Source organism: Phoca vitulina, unplaced genomic scaffold (genome assembly GCF_004348235.1).
Source record: "Phoca vitulina isolate PV1807 unplaced genomic scaffold, GSC_HSeal_1.0 scaffold7, whole genome shotgun sequence".
Lineage (NCBI taxonomy): Eukaryota > Metazoa > Chordata > Mammalia > Carnivora > Phocidae > Phoca > Phoca vitulina.
The window spans coordinates 59,070,851-59,093,388 of record NW_022589710.1 but is presented as its reverse complement, the minus strand read 5'-3'; the positions used below and the strand labels follow the sequence as shown (position 1 = coordinate 59,093,388).

The 22,538-nt window shown below is 43.2% G+C and overlaps 1 protein-coding gene across 4 annotated transcripts in view; it reads left to right on the top strand.

The window, feature by feature from the left end:
- Nucleotides 1-22,538, top strand: part of RPS6KA5 (ribosomal protein S6 kinase A5) — a 179,651-nt gene that overhangs the window by 133,854 nt on the left and 23,259 nt on the right. For all 4 annotated transcript variants that reach the window (XM_032405786.1, XM_032405790.1, XM_032405788.1 and 1 more), the window contains exons 8-12: nt 14,521-14,671; nt 18,131-18,292; nt 20,149-20,274; nt 20,663-20,796; nt 21,482-21,575. In XM_032405786.1, the coding sequence (XP_032261677.1) occupies nt 14,521-14,671; nt 18,131-18,292; nt 20,149-20,274; nt 20,663-20,796; nt 21,482-21,575 (667 nt within the window). The remainder of the gene's footprint in view (nt 1-14,520; nt 14,672-18,130; nt 18,293-20,148; nt 20,275-20,662; nt 20,797-21,481; nt 21,576-22,538) is intronic.

The window sequence follows — 22,538 nt, the reverse complement described above, 5'->3', positions numbered from 1 at the left end:
CTAGTTCCATCCATGTCATTGCAAATGGCAAGATTTCATTTTTTTGATGGCTGAAAAATATTCCATTGTGTGTATATGTGTGTATATATATAGATAGATAGATATAGATATATAGATATACACACACCACATCTTCTTTATCCATTCGTCTGTTGATGGACATCTAGGCTCTTTCCATAGTTTGGCTATTGTGGACATTGCTCCTATAAACATTGGGGTGCAAGTGTCCCTTCAGATCACTACATTTGTATCTTTGGGGTAAATACCCAGTAGTGCAATTGCTGAGTCATAGGGTAGCTCTATTTTCAACTTTTTGAGGAAGCTCCATACTGTTTTCCAGAGTGGCTGCACCAGCTTGCATTCCCACCAACAGTGTAGGAGGGTTCCCCTTTCTCTGCATCCTCACCAATATCTGTCTTTTCCTGACTTGTTAATTTTAGCCATTCTGACTGGTGTGAGGTGGTATCTCATTGAGGTTTTGATTTGTATCTTCCTGATGCTGAGTGATGTTGAGCAATATTCTAATCTTACTTCTTCCAAGTCCCTGACCATCCAGCCAAACCATTGGCCACTGCCCATTAGTCAGTATAAAATTGCACGTCTGGCCATTTCTCCTTCCAAGCAAAATGAACATCCAGGTCACTGCTCCAAGTCCTGCCTGCTGGGAAGATTCCCCTTCACCGTGTTCTTCAGGGATGTGCCAGAAAGGAGCTATCGTGCTGCCGTTGTCCACTTCCGGGTGGTGCCTGCATATCATACAGAACTATCTGTAAACAAGGCCTGAGTCTTTTCTTCCTTTGTCAGCTATCATACGGAACCACCCATGAGGCCATAGATGCAGGCTGGGAGAGAGACGGCGTTGTAGTGGGAGCAGGGAGGGTGGGCATCTGGGTCGCTGGTTCATGTAACTTGTGCCTTCAGGACCTGCTCAGGCTCCATCTCGTGTCTACTACCTCCACTTGATGAGGGAGTGCTGCTGATGGGTCAGATAACACCCCACGTATGATGGGCATCTCAGGTCTCGTGGAACTTGGGGGCCCATGGTTAAGTGTTCAGTCTCTATTTAGGCCCAGTAGCAGACCAAGAGCTGTTTCTCAAAAGGGAAGTAGTTATCTGCAGAAGATGACAGGGTTTTGCTCCAAAATCCTATGAGTTTGTACTGCAGTTCACCTATAGGGGCCTGCCAGAGGTTCTAAAAGCTTCCCTATCTCCCACTGACACCTCAGGCACTATTGAATCTGCTGGAACATATGGCCTGAGGGGCAGAGCAGCTTGAACAGCAGCCTGGACCTGTTGCAGAGCTTTCTCTTGTTCTGGGTCCCACTCAGCAGCAGCTTCTCAGGTCACTTGGAAAATAGGCTGGAGTCCTACTCCCAGATGAGGAATATGTTATCTCCAAGATCCAAAGAGGCCCACTAGGCATCGTCCCTCTTTTTCAATTGTAGGAGGGGTCAGATGCAACAACTTATCCTTCACCTTGGAAATAGTATCTTGACATGCCCCATACTACTGGACCCCCTAGAAGTCACTCACCTAGAAGGTCCCTAAATTTTAGTTCGATTTATTTTCATACAGCTGTTTTCCCAATCAGTCTAGAGTAGTTACTACTTCTTGCTCACCAGGTCCAATCAGCATAAGGTCATCAATATAACAGATCATGTGTGATATCAAAGAGAAAGGTGATCAGGAGCCTCAAAAACCAAATTAGGACGTAGGGCTGGAGGGCTGATGTACCCCTGAGGTAGGACAGTAAGGGTGCATTGCTGGCCTTGCTAGCTGAAAGCAGCTCCTTCCGGTGGGCCTTACAGACAGTGATGGAGAAAAAGGCATATGCCAGATGAATAGCTGCGTACCGGGGTGTGTGTGTGAATTTGCTCAAGCACCGAAACCACGTCTGGTACAGCACCGCAGTTGAAGTCCGCCACCTGGTTAAATTGACAATACTCCAGTGTCGTCTCCAAGATCCATCCGTCTTCTGCAAGGGGGTGGTTGGGGATCACCCATCCTACGTCTTTCAAGGCTCTGATTGTGGCACTAATCTGTGCAATCCCCCAGGAATGCTATATTACTTTTGGTTTTACGATTTCCCTAGGTAGAGGCAGTTCTCATGGCTTCTATTTTGCCTTTTCCGCTATAATTGCCTTGCCTCCACAGGCCAGGGAACCAATGTGGGGATCGTGCCAGCAGCTAAATCTGTCTCTTCCGATTATGCATTCTGGAACTGGGGAAATAACCACAGGATGGCGTCAGGGACCCACTGAAGCCACCATGAGATGGAGCTGAAACTCTACTGGTCACCTGACCTCCATAAGCCCCTACTCTGGTGCGCCCCAGTGATGTTTGGGGTCTTCTGGAATTAGTGTCAGTTCAGAGCCAGAGTCTGGTAGTCCCCAGAAAGTCTGGTTATTTCCTTTTCGCCAAGAAACAGTTCCTCTGATAAAGAGCTATAGGCCCCTTCAGGGAAGGCTGGGAGAAAGATTCAGAGTATAAATTTTCAGGGTCCTTCCTGAAGGCGACCCACCTTCCCCTTCATTCAAGAGGTTCTGGGGTATGTAAACTGGCTCAAGTGTGGGAATTGATTGAGGGGCCATTGACTGGGGGAGGGCAGAGGAGACGACAAAGGGACACCAGGAACCTTTGGAGGGTGGTTGGGTATGTTCCTTTCTTTGGTTGTGGCAATGATTTCACAGGTGTATACATACGTCAGAACTTAACAAAGCATACACTTCGTGTGTGGGAAGTTTACTGTGCATCAGTTTTACTTTAATAAAACTGTTAAATTTTTCTAAACATACCTATTACAGGACAGATTAGGAAGGAAATAATTTCTCACTATTCCAGTTTATTTAATTCCAAAGTGATCAGTAATATTTCTTGTTAAAGTCATTAACTTAAAATTTTTTAATATGACTTTGCTTAGTTTAAATGGGCCTCTTTACAGTTTGAAAATGCCTCAGAATTATAGGAAACCTTGGTCATGGTCTTGAGCATCTGGGTCCCTTTGCAAGGTCATATCTGTCATGGTGACAGGTGCAAAGGGCAGCCTTAATCTGACAGCATTAAATAGTGCCTCCTCTGACTGATTCCCCACTCTCTGGGTCCACGTCCACAAGCAATCTGCTTACAGTTTTTCTTTCCTTCATAGGACTGCCTGCAGGGAGGTAATATATTGCTGGTTATGATGGCAGGAGTATTCTAAACCAGTGATGTTCAAATTTAAATTGCTTTTATTGCCTTTAGAGCAATCATTTGGCATTCTGGTTTTAGAAAGAGAAAGAGCCTGAATCAGGGTGTCTAAAATCTTGAAACTAGAACATATTTTTCAAGAACTTAAATAGGATTCTTGCCCTTTAACCAATTAATTATCCATTCTGTCATGTTGTTAATAATTTTCTTTAAAGCTTAGTGTTAACCTATGATTGCATGGTTTTTGGTTGTTACTGAAATTTGTAACAGTGTAATAATTAAATTATCCTACACTACCTTTTCCTTTCAAGGTAATCATTCTGATTGTCTTTCCTGGTGTAAAGTCTTTCATAGTCTGTTCTTTTAAAAATATGCACCATTCAAAATATATACAATGGGATATTATTCAGCCATAAAAGAGGATGAGATTTTTACCATTTGCGACAACATGGATGGACCTAGAGGGTATTATGCTATGTGAAATAAGTCAAACAGAGAAAGACAAATATCATATAATTTCACTTATATGTGGAATCTAAAAAGCTAAACAAACGAACAAAGCAGACCCATAAATACATAAAACAAACTGGTGGTTGCGGGGGCGTATAGAATGAGCAAAACAGGTGAAGGGAATTGGGAGATCCAGGCTTCCTGTGACAGAATGAATAAGTCATGGGGATAAAAGGTACAGCGCAGGGAATATGGTCAGTGGTGCTGTGATCCTGTGTGGTGACACAGGGTAGCCACATTTGGGATGAGCAGAGCACAGCATACAGACTTGCTCAATTCACTATGCCGCACACCCCAAACTAATGTAACATTGTGTCTACTCTCCTGCCATTTAAAAAAAAAAAAAAGAAGAACATAAATTTAGAAAGTGAAAAAGAAATGTACCGTTCTGATAAATGTATCATTATCTTGTCCCCTGTCTTAATTAGCCAAGGGCTTTTTTCATCACTGAATTCTTCTTCATGTTTGTGATCTTCCCTGAACGCTGCATACTTTCTAGAGCTTTTACTTGAGCTGCTTCAAAATAACATCTTATCCAAGTTATCTACCTGCCTGTAACTGTTAGGTAGCCTAAAACCAGAATAAGAATGTTTCTTTGGTATATCAAATCTTAAAATACAATAAGAATTTAGAAGGAGAGGAAAACTTTCTCCCTGCTGTAAGAATCCCTTCAGCGGGGTCCCGGTGGTCCCCTCCCTTCTGTGTGAGTGCCATCAACGAGTGGATGGCCCAGTCATGTAAAGTACTTTCAGGGAAGCCCCTTCCATTATTGAACAACTTCCCTTGTATAAAATCCTGCCTCCTTAACATAAGCTGAAATCCACTTCCTCTAACCTCTGCATGTCGATGCTGGTCCCATCCTCCAATGGACATATACGAGTTCTGTTGTTTCTTCCAGACATTGCTTTAGGGATTTGAAGATAGTTTTATTAACGATAAAGCTTTTGTTAGCTTTTCTGAGTGTGTGTCTTATTTTTATTTCATGTACATAGCATGTGCTTTTCTTACTTGTGTGTCTCCCGCTAGCTTTTATTCCCTTTCTGTGTAGAACCCCTTCTTTTAGGCTCTGGGTTACTGCTACGTGCAAAGGTGTCCACCCCACCTCTGGTATCTCTTGTCGGTTCTTCTGGCCGCCCCTCGTCCTTCACTGGCCTGGGGCTTTGAATCCTGTGTCCTCACCTGAGAATCAGGATACAGAGAGTCTGTGCGCAGTTCTTCCGTCCTCTCTGATAGCATTGTGCCTCATTTTCTCTGACTTTGAAATGTCGAAAATATTTGCCATGAGGTGTTCATTTGGCATTTCACAATCCATCAGTAAAATATGCTTTGTTAATGTGTCTCATTGTACTATTATAAGCATAATGTTATATAAATTCAGGTCTCGGTGTTATCAAAATAATAATAATATTTGCTGTACAGTTTCGGTCGGGGGTTAGCAAAACTACAACCCGCAGGTCAGCTCCCTTCTGCTGCCTGTTTCTGTGTGGCCTGTGAGTTCTGAATGGTTTTTACCTTGCATGTTACGTTCTTGAGTGGTTGAAAAAGTCAAAAGATGAACAGTATTTTCTGACACGTGAATATGATATGGAATTTGAGTTTCACTGTCCATCAGTAAAATTGTGCTAGAACACAGCCGTGCTCCTTCACTGGAGGATCTTCCCCGGCTGCTTTGGGGACCACTGCAGCAGAGGTGAAGAGCTGCCCCAGAGACTGCATAGCTTTCAAAGCCTACAGTATTTATCGTCTGGCTTTATATTGCTTATTCCTTATCCAGTGCTAAGTAACAAACTGCCTCAAAACTCAGTGGCTTAAAACAACATTCATTAACTGTCTCAGAGTTTCCATGGATGAGGAATCTGGACACAGCTTAGCTAAACCTTCTACTTCCGGGTCACTCACAGGCTGCAGGTGGAGTGCTGGCCAGGCTGTAGTTCTCTCAAGGCTCACCTGGGAAAAGGTCTGCTTCCAAGCACATGTGTTTGTTGGCAGGATTCGGTTCCTCTGGGCCATTGGACCGAGGGCCCCCACTCTTGGCTGGCTGTCAGCCAAAGACCACCCTTCAGTGCCTCACCAAGTGGGCCTCTCTGACTTGGCCGCTTGCTTCCTCAAAGCGTGCGGGCAGGAAGGGAATGGAGAGGGTCTCCAGGAGGCTGGACTGTTTTGTAACCTAATTGTGAAAGTGGTGTCCTGTCACCTTTACACACAGTATTGTTTATAAGAAAGTCACTAGGTCAGGGGCGCCTGGGTGGCTCAGTCGGTTAAGCATCCACCTCTTGGTTTCGCCTCAGGTTGTGGTCTCAAGGTTGTAAGACGGAGCCTGGAGTGGGCTCCATACTCAGCGTGGAGTCTGCTTGAAATTCTCTCTCTGCTCCTCCCGCTCATGCTCTCTTTCTCTCTAAAATAATAAATAAATGAATCTTAAAAAAAAGAAAAAGAAGTCACTGGGTCCTGCGCATACCTGAAGGGAAGAAATAACATGAGGGGATTACGGTGACTATAAGGAGACCGTGATCGTTGGAGACAATCTTAGAAGTCTGCCTGCCATGGGTCCTTACAAAAAGTTTGCTGACCTCTGGGTTAGGTAACTGACTTATTAATTGTCCTCCCAAGGAGTGTCTCTCTTTAGGTAATTACTATAGTACATTGATTTTGTGTGTCATACTATAGTCTTCTAAAGCAAAATTAAATTAGTAATTCTGTTGGATTCTTTTATTCTGTCCATGTTGATTAGTCATTAACACCTTGAATTAACTCATTTGTATTTTTTAAAATTGTCTGCTTATAGATGTCTTGCTTTTAGAGTTATGCATAGAATAACTATAACAAGCATCATTATTTCTTACCCTGTTTTAAGAGATCATTCCCCCCCCCCCCCTTGGCTTTCATATCTTTCTTACATTTTTATGATAAAATCCTTAATCAGCATATTTTATAAAGCCTTCTTGATTCCCAATGTGCTATTCATTTTTTCTTTTCTTCCTCATTTTACATATTTGTGTACCCATTAGCAGCATCTGTGTTTCTGGAGGTTTTTTCCACTAGTTACCCCCAAATCCATTAATGTTCCTCACAATAGATTTCATCTACACATTCTTCCACATGACCCAGTTGCAGCAGCTGCAAGGTAGAGTCCAGTGATGGGAGGGGTGTAGCAAGGAGAGGAGCAGGGTGGAAATGACCCTGCCCTTGGTACTCATATTTCTCAGCTTTCTATCTTATTTCCTTTCAGCATCCTTTAGCTCGGTTTACTCCTGCTTCCCTTGCATAACATGTGGGAATGGAGCTGAATCATACTGTATCATTAATTTGCCCTCTGAAGCACTCTCGAGGGGGTTAGAGGGATTAGAGCCCTGAATAAGACGTAGGAATAATCCTTCCAGCCGTGGGGAGGGCCCATCAGAGGCACTATCAGAATGGTTAACATTTGGGGTGCTTCTCCTCAGTCTGTCATGCTCCCCCTGAGACCTGGCCTTCTGTTGTTCCTGCGAGGCCCTGTGTAGGCACTTCACTGCACCCTCTGATTACCACCTCAGCCGGTTCTCCACTGGTCCCATCAACCTGAAGTCGAAAAGGTCAGCCTCGTCCGTACTGGGAGAGGCTGTGGAGGTAGCCTGCATTCATGACTCAGTCATTTAGTTCCATCTGGAGTAATCGTACTGTTCTTTATGGGCTCGTTCTCTCTGGCCTCCTCAGAAGGACCTCATCCTTTTGGAGGATAATCTTGGCTCTGTACTCTAGCTCTTTGCTCTGACTCTGGCTCTTTTCCATTTAGCAATCTCTTTGAAATTCTTTGCATTTCACTCCTCTCTTGGCTCCATATTGCCTTAGTTTATTGTCACATGCAGTCTCTTGGTCCCAGGGAACCCCCGAGGTGTGGTTCTCCACCCTCTCCCATCCCTTTCATCTTGCCCATTAAGGAAAGGTGCTTTATTTTTTTTTAAGATTTTATTTATTTATTTGTCAGAGAGTGAGAGAGAGCACAAGCAGGGAGAGTGGCAGAGAGAGGGAGAGGGAGAGGGAGAAGCAGGCTCTCCACTGAGCAGGGAGCCCGATGCGGGGCTGGATCCCAGGACGCTGAGATCATGACCTGAACCGAAGGCAGACACCCAACCGACTGAGCCACCCAGGCGTCCCTAGGAAAGGTGCTCTAACAGAATAGTGGAGTGGGTGAAGTAAAAGCTTCCTGAGCATTGTCTGGGTCACAGAAAAGAGCAGAAGGGAAGAGGGACAGGGATGAGATCTGCCTACAAAAACCACAGTCAGTGTAGTGGGGTCCCAGCTTTTGCCCAGACTGCACCCACCCTGTGATTTAGACATGTTCAGGCATGTCTGACAAACCGGTCTGGTAGACCCACTAGGCGTACTTGAGTGCAAAGGGGAGGAGGCTAGCCAGAGCAGCTTGGTTCCCAGAGGCCTTAGCCATTGGGCTGGGGGGCAAGGCTAGGTCATAGTCTTATCCATCACTTTTAGGGAGAAGATGCTGTATGTTGAAAAGAAAAGAGAGCTCTTTTACCAAAATCTTTACAAGCTCATGCGCACGTCTTTACTTCCCCGAACCGCCCAAGGAGCAGAAATGTTCTCTCTTGTGCTCCAGAAGCCATGGCAGGAGTGAGCGCCCCTCGGGTAGTTTGTGAGGCAAAAGAAGGAAAAGAGATGCTGAGATGTGAGAGTGAAGCAGAGTACTGCTCACATTAGACGTGCCCTGGGGGCTCCCAGCAGTTACTGGCTGAGAGTTTGAGCAGAATTACAGATTTTGCAGGAGTAGGTGGAGAATCTCATTTGGTGATCCTTACTGGCAAGGTCTAGGGAAATACGGGGTAGGTGGATCAAGGCGGAATGCAGTGACAGCCAAAGGGAAGTGTCCCCTCTGGGCATTCACTGTCTCAGAGCAGGCACACTCCTGGGGACGAGCCGCACAGAGGGCGAGGCTCACCCGGGCACAGCTGTGCGCCAGCCTCCGTCTGTGCCGAGAAGTCACACACCTCGTGTCCTGGAATCCTTACAGCCCTGGAGGACAGGTAGCTCTGTATGCTTGCCTTACAGACAAAGAAACTGAGCTTATCTTGCCTCAGGACTCAGAGCTACGGGAGCTGGGCCTGGGGTCAAGTACAGAGTGACTCCTGGATAGCTGCTTCTTGCTCTCCCAGGGCGCACACTTGACTCTGTCCTGCTGTTTTCTATCCTAGTGGGGCGGGTGCTTATTGCAGGTAAGTGATGAGAAATGCTGGCCTGCAGACAAGAGGGGGACTGATGAGTAACTTTTACCTCGGAAGGCAGAAGAGAGATACACAGGCAGACTTCTCGTCCTATAAAAACTTTCATACTGTCTGGGAAGATTGGGAATAAATAGATGACAATTCATAATACCAGGGAGTTTTGAAAACTAGTGGAGTGTTAAGATGCATGTTAAGATGCTGTGGAAGTACAGAGGCAGCATGGACCCGTGGGGACCAGGAGTGTGAAGGAAGCAGCCATTCAGGATGGAGAGACTGCACGGGCCGGGCTGGGAGGACCCACAAGCTTTGTGGAGGCTGAAGGCAGAAAAGGGCCTTTCCGATGGTGGGAAATACCCACAGGGGCCTGCTCATGGGAGCTTCAAGACTTCCTGGCCTTCTTGCCATGCTTGCGTGCTGTTCTCTGTGGGTTTGTGATCTTATAAATGAAGTTCATTTTATTGCTCCTATTCTAAAAATAATGTTCACTCTAGTGTGAAATGTGCATATAGTGTAAAATGTGCGTAATAACCCCCAGAGACAAACACTGCTGATATTTTGATATATTGTGCTTATACTAGAAATACAATTTCCTATTTTCCAGTTTTTGCTTAAAGTTTTACGCATTCTCCAATTACAGGCTCTCTGTAAACATAATTTTGCAATGGCTATATAACATAACCATTGAATAGATATACCACAGTATTCTTAACTATTTAGAGTAAGTGAAGTTGGCTGGAAACTCCTCCTAACTCAGGCAGGCATATGAGTAATCCTGTAACTCTGGGACCACATGGGAACCAGGAAGTGAGAATCAACAATATTAAGTTATGAAATAGGAAAGATTGTGAACTTTGAAATGGAGGGCAAGTAGAAATAAACAACCCAAGAGAAGGCATGCCATCTGTGAAAATGCAAAAATGTTATCTGCAGGCCTCTGTTGAAACTGAGGAAGAAAGATCCTGAGTGAGCAAGGTATCATGAATGGAAAACAATCAGACATTTATTCATTCAGGAAATATTTGTTGAGGGCTTGCTGAGTGCTAAGCAGTTCTCTAGGCCCCAGGAGAAAAGCAATGAACAAAATTGCTTTTTTAAAAAATTTTTACGATTTTATTTATTTGTCAGAGAGAGCATGTGAGCACAAGCAGGGGGAGCGGCAGGCAGAGGGAGAAGCAGGTTCCCCACTGAGCAAGGAGCCCGATGCGGGACTCGATCCCAGGGCCCCGGGATTGTGACCCGAGCCGAAGGCAGACGCCCAACTGACTGAGCCACCCAGGTGTCCTGAAAATTGCTTTTTTTAAAAACAGAGGTCCCCATTCCCTCAGAGCTTACATTTTAGTTGTGAGAGATAATTAATTGACAAATATATAATAGTCTTTAGATTCCATGAAGCAAAAAGAAAGGAGAGGGATGAAAAGGATGGGTATTTTGTCAGGATGGTTAGAGAAAGATGCTCTGATAAGGTGACAGTTGAGCAGAGACCCTAGTGGAGGGACAAGTGAGCATTGCCCATCACTCTAACACCATTGTTGAGACAGTTCCTTATTGATATGTTTTAGTAAACATATGAAACACGTGCGATGTTTCATAGGCTCACTGTTTCCACCACATTTTATTATGAAAATGTTATTTCTGTTCGAGTGGATACGCGCCTACCTGCTTCCACCATGATTCTACCGTGACTGTTTGACCATCCTTACTTGTTCTGTGTCTACCATCCATCCATCTTGTTCCCCATCATAGTTTTAGTTCTAGTCTTGGTGTTCACACCCTTTAATCCATATATTCTTAAGCTAATCAGTTGTGAATTTCTTTGACCACAGAGGGTTTTCAGAAACATAGCATTCATGAATAGAACGAGATTGTATATTCATTTTTATATTACAGATTTAATTTTATTTAATTTTTCTTTTTTCATGTAATTCCTCAATCCATTTGGAGTTTATTTCGGGTTGTGGTATAAGGCATAGGTCTTGCTTTGTTTCAGGATTTCCCAAATAGCTGGTTTCCCCAACACATTTGTCAAACAATGTGGCATTTCCGATGTTGGCTGGTCCCTTTTCAAAAACAATGTAAGTTTGTGTATGTGCCTGGATATTTTTCAAGTTGTCTCTTCTGTTCATTTGATTTGGCTGTTGATTTATTTTGCTAGCACCTCAGTTTTACAGTTTTGTCTTATAATACTTTTTAACGTGTAGTTAACATGTAGAATCATTCCCAATTATTTTATTTTTCAAAATCTTCTTAGCTGTGTTATTTGCTTATTCTTGGAAAAAATATTAAAATCATCTATGTTCTAAAACACCTGCTTAACATTTTAATTGGTATGTATATTTCTTGCTTTATTTGAAAGGAATCTTGCCTCATCTTTAAAACAGGGATAATACTAGCTGCCTTTGGTAGGATTATTGTATGGATTAAATGATAACAAACACAAGAAGTGTTTACCATGATATATCAACTCAGGGCCTGTTGTGATTTTACAGAGAGCTCTAAGGTTTATTTGGGCCCTGCTCCATGGCAGTTCTTCTGGAGTTTCCCAGATTCCCTTTGAAGCTAAAAAGAAAGAGCTCTGGGCTACTACCAGTTCAGAAATCAAGCACATTTGAAGGTAAAGGGGAAGCACACCTGAGCTATGTCTCCCTGCTCTTCTTGCAGGGTGTTCTGGGATGGTCACGACTAGCACCGGCTAGAACCAGCATCCTCCACCCACATCCCCAGTTTCTGGTTTCTGCAGTGCACATTCTGTGCAACTGTATTAGTCTAGGCTTTGGATTGGCATTCACACTCACAGGTCACAGTGGGCTGGAATCTGGCACCAGTTTTACTTAGCTTTCGAAGAAACAGGTCAGGAAACAAGAGCATGAGCATGACAGCATCAGACACCTCTTCATCAGCGGTCCTTCCCATCACCTCCGCCTGGCTTCCCAGCCCACAGAAGACACACTCAGCCATTAGTGGTGAGACCAAGTGGGTGGGTGTAAACCACCCCAGCATGGGAAGCTCAGCACAGGAACTGTATCTTAAAACTCCCCCGTGCACAGCTTCCAAGCGTCCCCCCTTCCCCCCCCGCCCAAGGACACCCTTGGGGTAAGAGATAACACCCAGAAGCTTGTGTTCTCTGAGTTTTAAATAGTCCTGTCTGCTCACACCCCTCAGGGGTAACTTCGCAATAACCGGGCACAGCTGTCATTTCACATTTCTCTTGGCCCAGTACGTTTCAAGGAAACAGCATAAGAGGAAGGTAAATCCCAGATCATCTTCTGATGGAGAAAAGATTTAAGGCTGCTGGGCGCTTTCTCCTCACCACCCCACCCACTCCATTTCTGGTCCTCTTCCTGGCCCTACAGTTCTCTGCAGGATTAGGCTTCAGAACCTCTCCACGCCCTAAGCAAACCGTGTGCCAGTCTGTGTACCGAGACAACAAGAAGCCTAAGAAGTGTTCCTGCTGTGGTATCTCCTTCTGCGGGGCCCCTGTTCCCTCCTGCGAGCTGGGAGGATGCTCACCATTGCCTGCTGGACCTCCCACCACTGCTTCTGGCCGTGTTAGCTTCTCTCCGCAAAGGGAAGTTCCGGGGCCATCACCGGCGATTCTTCGTGTTCCCTCGTCGGCCCTGTTCTCAGAAATCCCTTCACATTTCCACTCCGTGTCTTCCCATCCCTGCCTTGTCCCCATCTAAAACTCTAGTGCCCGGCACCTGGCGCCTGCCACACACCTCCATCGCTCACCGATGCTGTTTGTGTGCCCAGACCGCCACCCCAAGTTGTACACGGGGTCTCTTTCTGCCCCTTTTTCCAGTTTGGCATCTCGGTGGGGCCACCCTGTTCTCTCTACATCTCTCCTTTTGTGGATGAACCCGCCACGGCTGACCTGACCGACTGTTGCTTTCCCTGGAGCCCGGTGCGGAGCAGACTTCCAGTAAAGGCCAGCGACTCGGGTGTAAGAAGTAACAGCCATGCAGGATCGCTACCTTCAGACGGCGGCGGCTGAAGTGCTCAGTTCCCTAGCCCGAGTCAGCAGAAGCGGATGTCAGCAACGGCGTGTCTGTTGCCTGATCCTTTTACACAAGAAGGTCCTGCCTGCAAAAAGTACATTCAAGGTGGAGAAAATGGAAAAGTCTGTACTTACTTTTCCCTAAGAAACAGGGTGGCCAGTGTCTCTGTCGGATATGCCCGGGCCTGATCTGAGGAGAGGATCGTCTCTAACGCTGAAAACCCTGCCGAGCAGTGAGCCATGGGCGTGTACTAAAGAATCAAAAAGAAAAAAGAGTACTGCTTATTTTTTTCCCTTGTTCTGCCAGCGTTTTCTCGCGTCCCCAGGATGGAGTGCAAGAAGTCGGATTAGATTTGAAATGAACAACACTGCTGGAATTTTAAGTCCAAAGCCACTGATCATTTCCCTGATTCTTGGTGGCGACTGGCTGAGGTTTTCCCTGGGGCGGCTCTAGCAGGAGGGAGTCTAACGGTAGCGCACATAGGTCAAGCACTTGCTACGTTCCAAGGGCAGTGCCAAGCCCTGTTCGTCATGTTTTCACCCATGTAAGCGCCACCATACCCACTTCAGGTTAAGGAAACCGTGGTATTAAGGAGGGTAATCAACTATCTCAGAGTCACAGAGCCAGTACTCCACAGAGCCAGTTTGAATTCCGGCTGGCCCCAGAGTCCATGTTCTTACCAGGCTGTGCTGTCTCTTACAAACGTGTTATCTGATTCTGTTCCATAACGGTTATTAATAATTTAATACACACCAGGCTATCATTTTGCAAATCCAAATAAAGGAATAACTATTTATCTCCATGTATACCGTGTTAAGCTTCTTAATTTCAATCTGTCCCCTTCATTATCCCTTCTCATTATTGATCTTCCTTTTAACAGGGGCAAAAGGTACATTTGGTTGGATTGATTTCTTCCATGACCTTAGAATAAATTCAAATATTTCATCAAGAACCTTGATTATCTTGTTTACCTTCCGTAATAAATAGTAGATGTTATCTTTGAGTTCCTTATAGGGCTCACCTGCCTGTTTTATAGTAGCAGATAATGAAGCATATGCTTCCATCCCACGAAAAGCCCCAGGTCTGGTGCTCATGTTCAGATATTAGGAGTGGAGCCATGTCCAAGTGGCTCTGACTCTCTATCTTGGCCTGCCTCCTCTCGCCCTTCCTGCTGGGCCCTGTGTTCACTGGCACACGGGGAAGGAGAAGAGAGGCAGGTATGGTTGGAGTTGCTTTTGTCCTTTCGAATCTGAGGGCTGGATTGACTTCCCTGAGTTTATTAGGAGTTGTTTCTGTTGGGAACTCTTTCATCAGAATCAAGTCCACAGATGGGAGGTCCCAAGCCTTCATATATTTTTTTCCAATTAAGTATTTGGGATGGTGGCTTCCCACTAGGAGTGCCTTATACTGAAAAATGATCCAACACTTTCTGTTTCTGCTTTTTTAAGTTTCAGAAATTTGATTTCATGGTATCTCGTTTTAAATACTCTTGCTCCAGTTTTCACGTATAGCTCAATTTCAAAGTGTGTTGCACAATACTTGTTTTGCTAAGAATACTGTCACTATAACCTCATCCTCTGGTTGTTTTAATAGCAAGTTTTATCTGCCTACAGGAGAATATTAAAAAGTGAGCCTCCATATCCTCAAGAAATGAGTGCTTTAGCTAAAGACCTAATTCAGCGTCTTTTGATGAAAGATCCCAAGAAAAGATTGGGATGTGGCCCACGTGATGCGGATGAAATCAAAGAACATCTCTTTTTTCAGGTGAAATATATTGAACAGATGGTTTCGTATGCCCTACTATTTGCAGGGTGCTAGGCATTCTTGGTGAAATGAGTGAACGGGGTCCCTTTTGGGGATCTTTGCTCCCTATTTTCACATACATTGCACCTTTTTTTAAAATGACGGGGACCCTGGAAAAATCCAAAGATCAAAATTCTACTTGGAGACACCTAAATGGTCTTTTTCTCCCTAAATGAAGTAAGAGTGGGGAGGACCATAAAGGCATTCAGTCTTCCATAAGCTTATTGGTTCCAGTTTTGAGTACTGGTTTCTATTTACGATTTTGAAATTTAGGCATCTGGACCAAAGAGGCTTTTATTTTTTACTTTTCTCTCAGTTCATGAGCCATTCCTGCCAGTGTGTTCCACCTTTTAGACAATGATTTCATTTTTCCTTCTTTCCTCAGGAGCTATCTCAGACAATTAAAAATCTACCTATTTCTCAGTTGTGTATCTGCAACATAGAATTAATTATTCTTTTTTTTTTTTTTTTTTTGCTTATCCTTAAAAAGCCTAATGAGGCCATTCTACAGAGCACCAATACATCTGCTCAACTTAGTTTGCTCAATTTATTAACAACAACAACAAAAAACAAAAAAGAAAAACCTCCAAAATTATAGATAACTGGGGGGAAAAAAGTTAAGTTGGCCAACTTGGCTAGTTATTTCAACCTAAACAGTCAACCTGGAACACCATAACCTCAGTTTTTAAAACCCTGCACTTATGACTTTTTTTTTTAAGAGAGAGGGGGAACACACGATGCGCAAGCAGGGGATGGGGTGTAGGAGGGGCGGAGGGAGAGGGAGAGAGAGAATCCCAAGCAGGCTTCAAGCTCAGTGCTCAGCGCAGAGCCCAGTTACGGGCTCCATCTCAGGACCCTGAGATCATGACCCGAGTTAAATCAAGAGTCGGATGTTTAACCAACTGAGCCACCCAGGTACCCTCTGAACTTAGGACTTTTAAATAATTTTATCACCTCAACAAACATGACCTCTAAGTATTCATGGTCTAAAGGGACCATCCAAGTTTTATTTTTATTCTGCAAACTGAGTTTTTACAGTATTCTCACCAAAACGAATGAAAATAGCATAACAAAACAAAGAAAAAGCTCTGCTGTAGAGTAACCTTTAGGTCATCTATTGTTTTTTATTTTTATTTTTTATTTTTTTTTAAGATTTTATTTATTTATTTGACAGAGAGATACAGCGAGAGAGGGAACACAAGCTGGGGGAGTGGGAGAGGGACAAGCAGGCTTCCCACCGAGCAGGGAGCCCAATGTGGGGCTCGATCCCAGGACCCTGGGATCATGACCTGAGCCGAAGGCAGGCGCTTAACGACTGAGCCACCCAGGCGCCCCTCATCTATTGTTTTTTAAATATAGAGAAACAAATAATGGCTGAGAATAAGAATTACCTCTCTATTTCTATACTCAAAAAAATAACATCAGTCTCTCAGTTGTAACCCATTTAAAAATATATTACTATATATCTTTTGGAAGTTCAGTAACAGAAATACATTTAGAATAAAATTAACTTCTCAGTGTGTGCATTTCATAAATTAGCATGGCTTACAAAGATTAATATTTGAACAAACTATTTCAAATATGTTTTTGAGAAATCTGGCTCAAAATTTAACAATAAGTTAAGATTTAAGAAAGTACTCAAGCAAAATGCCTCAGTCATATTTCCCTAGGATCTTTTTCTGTGTGGTTCCCTATATTTGTGAATATTACAGTATGTCTTTCATATTAGAGAAATTTTTCTTTTCTATAGTTTGGAATAGTAATTTTAGGTTATTTAATTGCCTTGCTTTTTAAATAACAAGGACACTTTAGGAAAGACCAGACTCCAACTTGTAAAGACCTAAATGGAGAGAAGGTGGAGAGGAGCATAATAGCATTCAATTTTCTACATACCAAACGTTCTCCTGCTAACAACATATTCCTTTAAATTACCCCTTTACTCTGGAAGTTTCTTTTAATGTGTGTATAAATAGCCAAGCACAAATCATATGCTTGTAATGAAAAACATTATAGCCACACAGAGGACAGAACACTAACTAGAAAATCAAGAGACTGACCCTTCCACTGGCTAATGTTTAAGTGAGAAAGGTTAGTTCTTACTTCCAGCCTTCAATTTCTATCTGGATCAAGTAAAGGAGATGAGCTAAATGATCTCTAAAGCCCACTCTAACTGAAAAATATGAAGATCTGTAATCTAATGATTTTTTTCTACATTGCCTCCACAAGAGGGCATAATAAAAACATTTATGTTAGTTGATTAAACTTAGCCAATGTCATCAACCATCTCTGAAATCAGAATGCATCTTACAATGGACATTGTAACCATTCTAGTTGATGATGCCTTTTCTTTCTTAATGGTACATAAAATAGTGGTTTATCTCACTATAAGTGATGACATTTTAGATTTGAGGAAATATGTTAATAGGATAGCTGTAGGATTCAATTCAGTAAGGAGTATCTGAGGTTGTTTTAAGTGACAGAAGGAGCACAAAGAAAATAGAGCACAGAGTTGAATCTGAATAAGATAAAACACAGCACTTTATCAGGCAGTAAGCGACTGGCATGGGGGGAAAGAAGCAGTATTTAAAAAGCTAGAATACAGGGCACCTGGGTGGCTCAGTCGTTAAGCGTCTGCCTTCGGCTCAGGTCATGATCCCAGGGTCCTGGGATCGAGTCCCACATCGGGCTCCCTGCTCGGCAGGAAGCCTGCTTCTCCCTCTTCCACTCCCCCTGCTTGTGTTCCTGCTCTCACTATATCTCTCTCTGTCAAATAAATAAATAAAATCTTTAAAAAAATAAAAAATAAAAAGCTAGAATACAGTTAAATGCGAAAAAGATGATCACATCAGTATGATAGTATCATTTATACTTAGAGACATAAACAAGTGCATGATTTATAGTGTGTTTATTTTCTAATCTGTCCAGATGACCAGGAGGGAAACCAAGTATAGGCCGAGAGCCACTTTAACACTGCCTCTAGAAAATAGGGATATTCCTTTAGAGTTAATACTCATATCCATAGAGCATTGAAAAGCCCTTTATTACAGTTCAGTTTTGTTTTGTTCTGGCCTCACACCTCTCTCAGGAGGGTCAGGACAAAAGTAATTTTTCTGTTATGCCTAACGGTGGACTAGGATATCCTGGTGTCCCCCCAGACGACACCGCAAGACCCCACAGTGATGGAAGGCCATCTCATCTTTAGGACATAGCATTGGCTAGAGCCATCAACTGCAGTCAGAAAATGTGCTTGTGCTTGGGAAAAAAAAAAAAAACATTTTTAATTGTTGGTTTGAAATATGTGCTCTTTCCCTATCAACCAATTAAAACCCTAATCTGTCTTTGTTATTCTTAGACAATGCTCAGAAAATACTTCAACTTTGTTGGTTTCAACTTTGTACCAATTTTCTTTCTCTGTTTTAGAAAATAAATTGGGATGATTTAGCTGCCAAAAAAGTGCTCGCGCCATTTAAGCCAGTCATCCGAGACGAATTAGATGTGAGTAACTTTGCAGAAGAGTTCACGGAGATGGACCCCACCTACTCGCCCGCAGCACTGCCCCAGAGCTCCGAGAGGCTGTTTCAGGTAATCTCCAGGAGCATGCTCATGCACAGAGGCCACGTGTGCTCTGGAAAAAAGATGAATTTTCCCATATGAAAAGTGTTCTTGGCATCTTAAAAACAAGATTCTCTAATCTCTTCAAAATTATCAAATATAGAGATACTGCCCATTATTAACTGAAGCTTAGGGTCTGTTAAATAGTAGATATTACTTATGTGGTTTTTTTATATAAAGTGGTGCTGATTTCTTACTTGAAATTTTATTTCTGTTCAGGCTCTCTTATAGAAAAATACAATACTACTTTATTTTACCTCTATCCATATAAAATTTTCTTCAGTTCATAAAAAGTGTTACCTGGTTCTTTCTCCTCAGTGAGTAATCTAAACTGCTTTCTAACTCCTGAAGATTTGGAAAAGATTTTATACTTAGAAAAAGATCTTCCTCAGACTTGCAATACTCTTTTTTTTTTTTTAAAGATTTTTTAAAATTTATTTATTTGACAGAGAGATAGCACAAGTAGGCAGAGCGGCAGGCAGAGGGAGAGGGAGAAGCAGGCTCTCTGCTAAGCAGGGAGCCCGATGCGGGGCTGGATCCCAGGAGCCTGTGATCATGACCTGAGCCGAAGGCAGACGCTTAACCTACTGAGCCACCCAGGCGGCCCATCAATACTCTAACTTTTAAATGGCATCAGAGCTTCCCTTCTTGACCCTCGTTAAGTGTCCCATTGGTAGGGCTTAATCTGGTCACCTGGGCTGTGTCTCTGGACCTTAATGACGCTAACATCTAGCACATGACTGGGCACAGAGTAGATATCTAAAAAATGTTCTTCGAACTAATGAATGTTCCAGCTTGAACAGATTAATCATCTATCACTATACCACTTTTGGTTCAGCACATCGTTCTGACATTTGATTTTACTTCTTTCCCAAAACTCAATTTAAAATTTTTAGTCTAAGGAAGGATAATGAGCCAAATAATTGCTAAATTAGAAACAAACTGTAGCCTTTGGAATAACAATAAACAAGAGCCCTTGGACCACTTTGTTTAATACCTTAAACTCTACCCTTTTGAGAAGTTAGTTGTGTTTGTAAGCGAACTTTTATCAGCAATGCAAAAGAATTACAGCTGTGATCTCCTTCAGTCCCATCCATGTTGATGTAAAAGTTGGGTATTCATCTTTTCTGATGGGACTGGAGGAGATTATGCTAAGTGAAATAAGTCAAGCAGAGAAAGTCAATTATCATATGGTTTCACTTATTTGTGGAACATAAGGAATAGCATGGAGGACATTAGGAGAAGGAAGGGGAAAATGAAGGGGGGGAAATCGGAGGGAGAGACGAACCATGAGAGACTACGGACTCTGAGAAACGAACTGAGGGTTTTAGAGGGGAGGGGGGTGGGGGGATGGGTTAGCCTGGTGATGGGTATTAAGGAGGGCACGTTCTGCATGGAGCACTGGGTGTTATACGCAAACAGTCGTGGATCACTACATCAAAAAACTAATGATGTATTACATGGTGACTAACATAACATAATAAAATAAAATAAAATTTAAAAAAGTAAATAAATAAATAAAAGAATTACAGCTCTGAGTCAGATATTGGGGGTGGAATAGGAAAGAAGGTTTTTCTGCCTTTACTTTTGAATTGGTTTAATTCTACCAGAAGATGGCATTCTCTCCTTTTCTGAAAAGCATTTTTCTATTGATTTGAAATAACCTTGCATTTTAGATTACAAATAAAATGAGATTCATCTTAACACATATTTGGATGTTTTTCAGTCTCTTTTCTTGATTTTAGAAAAAAATTATTACAGTCTGGTCTGTGCTAACGTGGGAAATTGCAAATCCTCATTCTTTACTCTTCCTTTTCTTTTTTTAGGGCTATTCCTTTGTTGCTCCTTCTATTCTGTTCAAACGTAATGCAGCTGTAATAGATCCTTTTCAATTTCACATGGGAGTTGAACGTCCTGGAGTGACAAATGTTGCCAGGAGCGCAATGATGAAGGTATAGACGTGATTAATTAAATGACATAGTTATCATTTAAATACCAACACTAATTAACATTGTCAAGGCCGGTGAACATAAGAGACTTGCCGTTTGACTAAGATGCAGTTTTAGGAAATGAGTAAGTGGAAATAGCAATATTTGCCCCAGAGAATTAGTCACATCAATTTCAATGAACTCCTTTTTACAACAATAGCCAATTATATGTCTTAAAAAGTTATATAGATGAAAGTAGAAATGAGCTAAAAGTAAGATGAATCTTAGAAGATTCTAAATGTATCCCATGCATATTTATTAACATAAATAATGTTCTTTTACTCTACAATGTTATTTATCCCTCTGCATTCGTAGTATTTTCTTAAGTTAAATGACGTTGGTTTCTTATCAGGACTCCCCATTCTATCAGCACTATGACCTGGATCTGAAGGACAAGCCACTGGGAGAGGGAAGTTTTTCAATTTGTCGAAAGTGCATACACAAAAAAAGTAACCAAGCCTTTGCAGTCAAAATAATCAGCAAAAGGTAGGACTGTGTCTGGCATTCTTCTGTGTGGATTCATCCCAGTCAATGAATTCTGTAAATTAGGATTTTTATTTTAAAATCAATGGTTTCTTGTAAGGCTTTTCACCCATGGGTTTAGCCATTCAGCTCATTAGCTGATCCATTATCCTTCTGACGCTACTGGATGTTTGCTGTTAAAGTAATCCATCTGAGACATAAATCATAGGGTGACAGGCTTTCGAGGTTCCTGCGAGAACATTTTCTGTGGCAGCAGCAATCAGATGTGCTCAGCAGCTGTTGCTGTTCCTAATAGTTATAGATTTGAAATACTTTTTTTTTTTTTTTTCTGAAATGACTTAGCAATTTGCTGGTAGCTTTGCAAGCCAGCTCGTCGTTTCGGTAACTCATTATTACCTCCATGATTATGTATTCCTATTACCAAAATGTCAGGCAAGTCAGGCATCCATTTCTTCATAGGATTGGCTCTCTTCTGACTCAGAAATAATCATTGTCTCGGGAATAACGCATTACTTGTTCTGGTGGGTAGGATGACTCACTACTGTCATAGAGACCTCATTTTGATACTTTGACAGTTACATTCTGAATGCACTGTCAATAAACACAAAATTCGGGTTGGGACAATCGGGACATAAAAACTTGGTGAAGAGGGGTATGTACGTGGGGGCTAACCGCTCTCATCTTGCAGGATGGAAGCCAATACTCAGAAAGAAATCACAGCTCTGAAGCTCTGTGAAGGACACCCCAATATCGTGAAGCTGCATGAAATTTTTCACGATCAGGTATTTGACACAATTTTTCTGTGCATTCTGATTCACATAGAGGGTTCTACTTTTTACCAGTCTTGTTGGTGCTGCGGGGTCAGAGTCAGGGATGTGGGAGAATACCCAGCCCCTAGAGAAGGCAGAGAAACTTCTTACCCCTCCCCCAAACCGGTGCATCCTTTCACGTCTGCTCTTCTCCCTCAACAGTGGGCACATAGGACGTGGACGGAGGAGAGAGGGGCAGGGGCTGGTGGCGCTGTCACAAGCTGCACTCTGCTTGTCACCCGTTCAGCTGCTGCCCACCGTAGCTTAATCACCGGATAGTTCTCAGTAGTCCGTTATTTATCAGCCTTCAACCTTCTTTTCACTTCCGGAATAGAACTTAGAGAGTCGTAAGCCTAATTAGTGCAAGCTGAAGAAGAGAGGCAACCCAGAAGGGTAAAGCTGCTCCTCTCATCTTACTCCAGGGGGCCAGGTCATGCTGCCCCCTCCTCTCCCGGTCCTGCTTTCCAACAGGAACCGAGTGCAGAAGCGTGTAACTCTGCACGTGGCAGGATTGCCACTGTGTCAGGTCCATGCCTCTTCCCCTCCCCTCCGCTGCCACCTTCCATGACAAAAACTGCCCCGGTACAGTTACCTTTCCCCCTGGGACTGGGTGAGATGACACGCTCCTACTTAAGACAACATGCTAAGCACAAGAGCCAAACCCAGTCCTGGATGCGGCTTACCCTAAGTTTAACAAAGAAGAAACAGACGCAGAAGGGTCATGAGACTTGTCTGTGGTCACACCGCAAGGCCGTGAGCATCTCGTCGGGAAAACCTGGGCCCCCGTCCTGGGCTGTCTCCATGTGCTGCCGTAACACCACGTCCTGGGTAGGCCATGGCCCAGTGCTCTACCATACGGGAAGTTCCCAGGGTACCATGGCAGTGATGTCTTAACCACAATAACCTTGCCCTTTATTATTGCATACCTCACCGGGC